Source organism: Rhipicephalus microplus, chromosome 4 (genome assembly GCF_043290135.1).
Source record: "Rhipicephalus microplus isolate Deutch F79 chromosome 4, USDA_Rmic, whole genome shotgun sequence".
Classification (NCBI taxonomy): Eukaryota; Metazoa; Arthropoda; class Arachnida; order Ixodida; family Ixodidae; genus Rhipicephalus; species Rhipicephalus microplus.
This window is the reverse complement of record NC_134703.1, coordinates 124,034,612-124,045,060: the sequence shown is the minus strand read 5'-3', so window position 1 is coordinate 124,045,060 and position 10,449 is coordinate 124,034,612. Positions and strand designations below refer to the sequence as shown.

General features: G+C 45.9%; 1 protein-coding gene across 2 annotated transcripts; it reads left to right on the top strand.

Moving 5' to 3' along the window:
• On the top strand, positions 1-9,941 carry LOC119171455 (uncharacterized). Of its 2 annotated transcripts, none has more exons than XM_037422269.2 (4): positions 1-74; positions 1,003-1,098; positions 3,468-3,660; positions 5,506-9,941. In XM_037422269.2, exons 2-4 carry the CDS (start codon positions 1,041-1,043, stop codon positions 5,864-5,866), a joined length of 612 nt encoding a protein of 203 aa, XP_037278166.2. In that variant the 5' UTR covers positions 1-74; positions 1,003-1,040; the 3' UTR covers positions 5,867-9,941. The 2 variants fall into 2 exon arrangements, with proteins under 2 accessions (XP_037278166.2, XP_075749738.1); XM_075893623.1 differs by having other exon boundaries at positions 26-74; positions 1,003-1,081.
• Positions 9,942-10,449: the final 508 nt, after the last annotated feature.

The window sequence follows — 10,449 nt, the reverse complement described above, 5'->3', positions numbered from 1 at the left end:
CTCATCGGCCAAGGAGCGAAAGAATGCAGGGCGACTTCGCCGTGCGATGCTGGGCACATGCTGGGCAGCGGTTCGTAAGTACGCCTACTGTTGTTTACCGGGAATCAATTATGACTTGTGACGCACCGCTTCAAGTTCTCGACTTTTTTCCCCCTCTAAACAAAGCAAACTGCTGATTACGGTGGTTTTGTCGTTACACCACTATATTCGTACACGAAGCGTTATTAGTAATAACATTGAATCAGTATAGTTGAATGAAATAGTCAGAATGTCATGTCGTCGGTAAAGAACACCATTACAGTGGAGCTGCTCTAACCAAGGGGTCGTCTGGTGAAAGAGGGGGAGAAGGAGGTAAGAGAGAAGCATATCATAAACAGGCACAATTAGTGTAGTCTGGGAAGGAAGTTGGCAAAAGGAGGCAAAGATGAGAAGGAGGGTAAAGCATAGCATAGCATAGCATAGCATAGCCTAGCATAGCATAGCATAGCATAGTCATGTAGAGTATAGCGCAGCAAGATGCAAAAAAGAGAAGTGAGGGTAGAAGGCAAGAAAGAACGGGGGAGGGTATAGCGCAGTATAGTGAAGGCGAGTTGGAGAGGGAGGTGCTAGAAGCGGAAAGGATGTTAATTCAGTGCCATGACCATTTCTGCCTACATGATTGCGTGACTACGCATTTCATAGCTGAGGCTTCTGGAGCATTCCACTGTACAGACGTTTACGACGGCAAATCAATTAAATCCACGCTTCAGTTTTTTAGGCAGTAGAAGGGTTCATTTCACATGAGTTCCCGGTAACCACATTCGCGATATGGTTTTCAAGCGCCTTGATGAATTGGCTGCTTAGCACTTGTTAACCACCGTTTCTTTTGTTGTCCCATAAACTTATCAACGTCGTGGCTCCTGTTATCTGACTGCAGTTGTACCTGTAATCGTTCCTTGACGCTGAACAACCAGGAATAAAGAAATTATGTGGATACTTGAGTAGCTTTTTCTGTCCTTATAGGTGCTTGCCCGTGAGCATCGCAGTGGACTCAAGCGACCATGAAGCCCCACTCGACGAGAGCTGCAACGTTGTGCTGCGCGTGCGTCCTCGCCCTTGGTCTGTTACAGAAACGTCAAGTGCATGTCACTGCATGAAATTCGATATCTCCACTTAGTTCGCAAACTTGCTAAACCACCGAAGGTGGCGAGATCACTGCCGTTGCTTCACGCGCCAAAACCACGCGTTGTGATAGTGAGGCACGCCGTATAGTGACGACCCCGGGTTAATTTCATCCGCTTAGGGTTTTTTAACGTGCCCTCGAAGCTAATCACACCGGTGTTCTTTACGTTTCACCTCCAATCGTAATGCCGCCACTGGCGCCGGCAATCGGACACCGGCCCTTGAGCATAGCAGCGCGATGCCTTATACATGCTAAGCTACCACGGCTGTAAAATCATGGAGTGGAATCCTGGCCGCGGCGGCCGCATTACGAGAGAGGCAAAAGCTAGAGGCCTGCCTGGTTTGGTTGGGGCGCTCGTTGAATTGTTCGAAATTTTCAGGGCCCTCCAATATATATGCTGTCTCCCACGATCGTCTGGCGGATTGAACGCGATAGAGCTTCGCATAAATTACGCTGTTGGTGTGCGCGTCAGCGTCGTTGCTTGTGAGCGAAAAAATCAACGTTGTCCGTGAGTGAGTTTCAGAGATGTATGTATATAGATAATAACAAACTTCGGTTCAACTGGGTTGCAGATCTTTTGCGCGGGAAGCAAGTGTTTTACCGCAGAGCAACGCCATTGCTTAGAACTGTTCATGAAAACAAAGCCTATATATAGGAATTTCGTGCTATTCGAGGAGTCAAATCAATGTTCCGTAGCAGAAGCGTACAATCGCACTAGGCTTTAACAATTGCGCCAAACATCAATTGCACAACACATGAAATGTTTAAAGGCACACCCATTACAAAGCGCTCAGACATAATCAATCATCATCAGCAGCATAACCATAAACTAATGCAGCAGCTGCGTATAGGTAAATATACATGCGTTGTCTTATAGATGCGTAGTGCGTGCTTCGCTGATTTGCAAAAAAAAAGAATAATTATGGCGTAGTGGGCACTTAACAACTGTGCTCGCAGTAGCCATTCCAGAAAAACATTAAGTGGCCACTCTTAATTGTGTAATCGTTCGCAGTAGCCATTGAAGAAAAACTCTAAACGGACAATCTTATTCGCATAATCGTTCCTTTCCTTACGGCACAGTGCACCGTGAACAGAAGCATGGTTACCGTTGCAGAAGGCAATGTGAACAAGGTGTAGTTACAGATTCGCGTTCTAGCGTAGAGACGAATGTCAAGTGTGCTCCGAGGTTTTGGGGCGCAAACCTCCCTGAATCAATAATTAAGAAACATCTTTATTATTCATTGATTGTCATCATATTGTAGGCATGTTCGACTTTTTATGAGTCCATATATTAGCCAACCACTTTATTCGGTGTTCCTATTAGGAGTTAAAGTGGGCGTATCATGAAGGGCACAATTCATCAAGGTATGCGTTCAAGATGGACTTTCCAAGTCTACCGGCGTGTATATCTCCGGAGAATGAAGGGATGTTTGAACAAGTTTCTCCGAAAATACTGAAAATAAAGGCACATTTGCACACTGCCCTCATCATAATTTTTTTGTATAACGGGAGATATCCTAAGAGTGACCAATAGTGAAAGTAATGAAAGAAATACTACATATGCGCTCTTACCTAGCGCAGAAAGGTGGTGTCGGTATACGAAAGAAGTATTTCCCGCGAAGAGCCCATTCCCACTTTTAGAGTTCAAAAATGCGGCCTCTGTTGCGGAGTTACAAATATTCGACCAAATCTTCCACCAATTTTCCGCGGAAACGGAAGCTCAGATGACGACCTTTGTCAGACGGCTAGAACGACGTTATTTTTCACAAATACAATTTAATTGTGCTGGTTCTTCTCCATCGTTAAAGGACTGGCGCGATGCGTTCTATAATCGCAAGTGCAGCCTGCAAACTCCTGAAGCGATGTTGATCCATGGTTTATATAACTATTCTTACTGATTCTGGATGTACTGGAGTCATATGTTAGTTACGCTGCCTCACGTATCGGTTTCGCCGGAGAAAGCGGTCCGATTTCCTGATTACCAGTGGCCGCACTTCGTAAATCACAAAGCGGCAACGGGCTTTTTGCAGGAAAGGCTCCAACTTGCAGTGGTATTTTACCGCAGGTTACCTGCAAGATAAGAGAACGAAGCAGAAATGCCGAAAACAGCGTCAGGGTACCCGTCTTCCATCTGGCTCACAACCATTTTCACCGGCGTTCACGATTAGCAGAAGAAAGATTACGGCACGCACTGTGTTTACAGTGCAATGGTCTCGGAAGGCGATCGCTACATGACGAACGCACCGATGGAAACCGATAATGGCGACACGGATGTGGTGAAAGAAGTGAAACTCACTCTGTGCAGGAATGACTGAAGCTCACATCGTTCACACCGTGCTGGACAAGAGCCACCGGCTGCTGCTGAACATGGCGGCCAAGATGCCAAACTTAGTGCCCCGCATGGACGCCCAGGAGTGCCTCAAGAGGACCATCTGCGAAGCGCATAACAAGCCCGGACGGTATGGGATCATCGGCATCGCGCTACAGCTGTTCTTCCCGTGAGTCCATCTTTGTATACTGTCGCAAAAAAAAAGAGAAGACGAGCCAAAATAATACTTGCGATGTTCATGAGTATTACTAAAGCATGTGGTGGTCCTGAAACTCTCTTGAATATTATGTACTCGTGTCACATCTTGATCATCTTTTTCAAGCTTTCTTATCACAACATTCACTGTGAAGCTGGTACATTTCTTTTAATACAGTCAAACTTACTGAAAGCGAACTCCCCAACACCATAAAAAAGGAAGTCAGATATATCGGACGATTCGATATCCACATTTGAAAGAAATTATTGTATTCCCAATGCGAATTCTGGTGCGCAAGCTTGCTTCATTGCCCCGCTAGCTATGCTGTAAAGAAGACTCCTACACGGCAATAACACGTTCTTCGTTTTAAGTTTTTATTTTTTCGCGATTTGTAGTTGCGCAGTTGCGGTTGCGAGGTTATATGTTGGAGTGGATTATACGCTGCCAAAATGAGGTATTCCTGTAACTATCGCCGCAAAATCTTCTTACGCATTTGTGTGTATATAGTCCTCGGGTGCAGGAAGCCTCCGGGTCACAATAGCCGGATGCCGGTTTCGTTTTTTCAATGTCGTACTCAGTATGTTTTAGGATGCTGTACATATCAGTGACATATGGTGTCTATTTCCTCACGTTTGACCGGTAAGTGAACCACCCGACCTGAAACGCCCGAAAAATGGTGGCCGTTCACTTCGAATGAAGTGGCCGTGCGTTTTTGAGCTTCGTTAGCTCCGCAATGATGTTTGTATTAGCTTTAGATTTCCAAATTCTTCAAGCTTGGACAGCGAAGTATTCATGTCTATGCAGTGCGGTCACCGAGAGTCACAGTCAAACAATCAGCGATGAACATGTGCGCGCATCGACAAACTTTGGAATGCGTAAAGTAGGCGAATGGAGGGGAAAAAAGTTAGACGAGAAACTAGCAAGTTTTCACTGACGCCCTCTTACATTCCCAAAAATACTTGAACGAGGACGGCAGTAAAGCGTATTGAGCAGAAGGTGTGCATCTCCCTAAAAGGCTTCTCCATGGACACTGAACTAGATAAGCGCTGGTTATTAACAGCCGTGTGTTGCTCTATAAGAAATGATTTGTTAATCCATGCACTGTGGGAAGAGCTTTGGTACAAACTTGTGCATGCGAACGTCATATTGCAATGCAAACGCCTGCACGCGTGCTGTACATTACCATGTCGTGTTACTCGGTTTTTTGCTTGCAGCAACTACACATCGGAGGCTCACGGGACGGCCTAGTGCTCTCCCTTGGTAGAGTACCAAGTACTCTAAATCGTTCACCAGTTTTTTTTTTCTAAACACAGTATGCTTTTTTTCTTCGCTAGTTCATTTTAGTTTCAGGCGCCTCATTTCAGTTAACAATTTCTTTCGCTGCAGAACTTACGAAAATGGTGTAGATAAAATGATATACCTGCAGCTCCCCACAGCAGGCCAGTTAAAAGAATACAAAGCAGACAAACGTGGAAACAATGCTTGATCTTTGCGTGCCCCGTCATAAGAAGTACATGCGCTACATGACAAGCTCACAGAAGCCACTAATGGTAACACTGTGGTATGGGGGGGGGGGACAACAACAGTCCTTGTACTAATCACCTCAGACCAAACATGAACAGTGGCAAGCATTCGCCATGATATGGTGCGCGCCGTTCAATCATCACCCTATAGCCAGGCGCGCATATGTGCACATGCTGCCAAGTCGGAAGTGTGCGCCTGTGACTCCTAAAAACCGGAGGGTGCGCGTTACCATTGCGCCAACAGTACACAAGTTCACAAACTATAAATGGCACCTTCTTTGTTTCATTCAAACAGGCCATTTCGACCGGGTGACGCCGAAGGAATGCCGTCGTCACCATTACAGCTGGCAGCGCGTTACGGACGGGAGCCGACCGCCGACTGCGGCAGACAGTACGACGGCTGCTTCCTGGACCCGCTGCAGACGCTACAGGCTGCTGTGGACTACTTCCTGCGCCGACCGGCTTATTCAGGGCTTCTCGGCAGCAGCACTCAAAAGCCCGCTATCGTCTGGGGCAGGCCGGTAATCGAGCCCATCACTGCCGACAGGAGGAGGGACGCACTCAGGCAGCAACGCATCGTGCTCTTCGACAGAAGACGAGGATTGGCTCGTGGCACGAGTGATGGGTCCACGTCGTCACTGCACTGCCCTCTGTGAACCACCGGTTGGAGGTTGCGCAAGCGTCATTTGTCTGCCTAACTTTCACGTGTAATCGATTCAGTATCGGCGTGTTGACTTGTGGTGTTACAACAGCCGTTCGCCACATGAACTGATTTACCTTTTAATCTTGGTTTACTGTGCCATGAATCTGACACGAGCAGCGCGGAATCCCCACCCGCAGAGCTCATTTATTGCGCCGACATTGAATAGGCGAGTTGTAAAACTAGGAATCAACAAAAGGTGTTTTTTTTTTCAAAGTGCTCGTTTTTTTTTACAGGTACAACCGAATTAATCGAACAAACAGTTAAACCAAGGAAAGCACATGGAACATCAATTCTTGTTATTTTAGCTGTAATGTAGCAGTTATGAGGTGGATAGAAATGATTTAAAGTGAAAGAGAAAACACCGTTTTTCTTGGTAGAATCAGAGCCTACAACATTCAAATTGTGCAGGTGATGCCACGACGGAAGATGCTACCCCGCTCACTTCGCACTAAGCAACTAAAGCACTGCTACTTTACCTTAAGTCCACAAACCTGAGCGACCGCCTGTAGACTGTGTGTGCTCCCCGAGTGTGCTCGTGATTGTGTGTACCTTCTCATCTTTCTGCAACCTCTTTTCTCCTCTTTATCCCTTCCCCAGTGCAGGGTAGCAAACCGGATGTGCGTCTGGTTAACCTCCCTGCCTTTCCTTGCATCTTTATCTCTCTCTCTCTCTCTCTTTGTACGCCAAATTCAGGTATGTGTCAGCCGGCGGCACTCGTAGCCTAGGCAGCGAGGAAAACATTTGTACACTTTAATTCATTTGCTCTTACATCATAATTGCTACACTACAACTGAAAGAAACAAAACAAGGCTTAACGTCACTTATGCTTTCCTCTGTATAACTGCCTGTTCGATTCACCTCGTCGTCTAACACAAACAAGAACGCCGCTTTCATGCACAACAAGTATTCACGTACAACGGCATTTCATTTGTTCCTTGCTACAATTATTGCCTACAACCTATATACTGTACTAGAATAATGTCCTAGTGGCACGTCCAAGATGGAAACACAATAGGGAGGCTGAATCAAACGCGAAGGCCGTCGTTGGTGGCGCTGCTGTGCCTTCAAGCAGTGTCGAGTCATCACGCCGCCTCATAAACGTGCGGCTGCTTGATACATGCACTTCCCACGTCGTCTTATATTCAACGCCATTTTTATTGTGCAAAATGGAGGAGGATTTGACGACTACGCCTTTTTACGTGAACTACAGCACAGGAACTACAGCTTTGTCCAGAAGCATTGACAACTTATGCAATGCCAAAAAAAGAAAAAAAAAGAGACTAACATATCGCTTCTACACATATAATATTGTTGTTCGTCGCAGCAAGTGCACCCAGAAGTTTTTCGGTTCCAGTGCGAATTTTGTGATGAGGTAGCAAATTTAATCTACAGGGTGTGGGCATGTCTCACTGAGTACGATAGCTCGCGCACTCCAGAATGCTGGCCATGCTCCACGGCCCAGGCCTCAACATCCAGCAAATCGCCTCGCCGCGGTGTCTTAGTGGGTAAGGTACTCGGCTGCTTACCCGCAGGTCGCGGGATCAAATTTCGGCTACGGCGGCTGCATTTTTGATGGAGGCGGAAACCCTGTAGGCCCGTGTACTCAGACTTGGGTGCACGTTAAAGAACCCCAGGAGGTCGAAATTTCCGGAGCCCTCCACTACCGCGTCTCTCAAAATCATATGGTGGTTTTGGGACATTAAACCCTACATATAAATCAATGATCAATAAATCAAATCAACGTCCGGCAAATCATAATTCAAGCCCTTGATGAAGCCTTATCTCAAAGGATTCCAGCCTCGGTTGTCGAAACATGAATTTAGATAGCCCATAGACTGTCTAAATCTATTTTTGTAAGGGGGTGGCTAGGGACGATGGGGGAGCTGTACGTTCTTCTGATGTTAATTGACTGATGTTTTCATAAAGTTTTTTCGCTCGTTCTGTCGGTGAAAAGGTAGAATGCAGACAGTATTTAATATGTTATAGTTTTAGTCAAAGCTACGTAGCGACGTTAAACTTGCCGGCACTGATCCCAATGAATGATGTAAGTCTTAGCTATGATTCTATAGTTGCCAGCAGAACTGAGATATTTATGTGCAGTAGGCTTGAGGTCTGAAAAAGCTGCGCACAGAAGCTGCCGGGCAAAATGTACATTATTAAAGCAGAATGACGTATTTCGGCTTTCTTATGTTACATTAAGTGACAAAGGGCCCGTTATGCATACTGTTTTAAAGCGATAGCAATTCTTCGATGTTACATTGATGAGATTGCGGCATATTAGGCACACATTTTTCTTTTACGTTTTGTGCTGAAGTCATGCTTTGCTAGGGTTCGTAATCACATGACACACGTGTAACATAAAAAAAACAGGCTGTCTCGTCGATATATAGCTTGATTATTCATATTTAGATGCCGTTTCTGTATGAATTCTTGCTTCCGACGTAATTAGACTCACACATAGAAGTTAACTTCATCGCGCTTGGCATATCGCCTGAACAGAGGACGTGTCATCTTCTAAGGATGAACTAGCAGATACCATTTTGAGCTTCCAGCAATTAAGTATTGTAAAATCATGCATATCGCCTGAACAGAGGACGTGTCATCTTCTAGGGATGAACTAGCAGATACCATTTTGAGCTTCCAGCAATTAAGTATTGTAAAATCATACAATGTTCTCATTACTTATTTTGTATATTGCTGTCCCTTGTTATTTGACCAACTATTATGTAGTGCCTCCATGGCTGATTAGATTTAAATAAATAAATAAATAAATAAATCTTACATGCATGATCACAAAATTATTGAAAATCTCGCTAGCTAAACCACGAATGCTCTGATCAATTTCCGGAGATGCACTGTAACTTTTGTTTAGGCTGACGTCATATCTAGTCTGTAACTTATGAAAAACGGGGCACGTACAATCATGCACAATCTGGGCCAATATCCGAAGGCTCCAATTTATTGTCAATATACTGCGGGAGCTAGATCATCAAGAGCAAATGTTCCCACCTGGGCTGCAATGGTTGAAATTGATTGATATGTGGGGTTTAACGTCCCAAAACTACTCAATGATTATGAGAGACGCCGTAGTGCAGGGCTTCGGAAATTTCGACCACCTGGGGTTCTTTAACGTGCACCCAAATCTGAGCACACGGGCCTACAACATTTCCGCCTCCATCGGAAATGCAGCCGCCGCAGCCGGGATTGCAATGGTTGAAAAAAAAAGGATTGAATCTTTCTTTCAAAACAAAACCGAAACAGCAATAAACGAAGCCGCAAGCACGATTCGCCGCCCGCGAGTATGTCGACTAGGCAAATGTATGCACTACCCATCATTCCCATGGTCGCTGAACAATCGCAGCACCAGAGTCCACTCAAGTTAATTTTAGGAAACTCTATGGTCACCAGGGGTGCTCACATCATGGCAGCAACGCGGCTGTGATTGGATACGCCGTGAGCGTGGTGAAATTTACCGCGAGACATCGTAGCCGCGCGGTTATATCACTTTTACTTCTGCATGCGTATGTGCATAGTCTGCGCAATAAAGCTGACAGATTAATCGCGCCGCTCGACGCGAGTACTGCTTCTCGGCACGAGCAAACGTGGGGGGCGTGCCCGATCATTGGCGTGGGCGTCTGTCAATCAAACTGATTGACGCGTGAACTCGGATACAAACTCGTTGATTTTCAGACGGCCCAAGTTCAACGCGTGACTGTGATGGGGTCAGTGTGGCTGTCAAGCGCTTGATGCAGTGAACGCTAAGCGGCAGCTTCTTTGCACATAAAATAATTTGCTGAGCTTACACTACTTGTGCAAGGCTGGAGCCAAATAGGTGCTTGTGGTGACCTAGCTTCTTGCAGATTGTGAGTTGGTCGTCTATACTCATGCGCGTTCTTGGCTTCGCAGTGAAGACCGCATCAGCTCTGTCTCAATTCTGATTGTACTGATTGACTCAGGCTTAACGACCACTACACTGAGCTTTCGTGTCTTCTTAGATGTGGCTTCAATAAAAAAACAATTATCTTGGGCGCAATTAGCAATGCCATGGTCAATATGGAACTATACACGTAGTCATGATTAGCAGGATACTAATGGTCATCATGTTAGCAAAGGTTAATTAGCATGGATTTACTTAGCGTCGTCACGAATAACGTCGTGTTAATGAACATCGTTTAGTTAGCTCATCACCTAGCATGCTTTAGTTAGCCCGGCTCTAGCTTCACATTGCTTCATCAGCATGGTCTTCTCAAGATGTGGCTTAAGTACCTCACTCATACCATGACATGGCGTAATTAGCTTCGTCATAGCATGTCCTGGTCTAACTGGCCAAGTATTTTGTTCAGCCAAATAGCTAATTAGCTGGCCACACGGGCTCGGATGCTAGCAGCCGATGACAACGAAGAGGTCGCGCACCGACCGAGCAGCGTCCTATAGATTGTACTACACGCTGACCCACACGTGGCCTCGCCGCCTCAGGTTTAGCTGCGATCGCGATATTGTAAGACGCTCGCCAGTACTGATCTCAGACGCCACCGT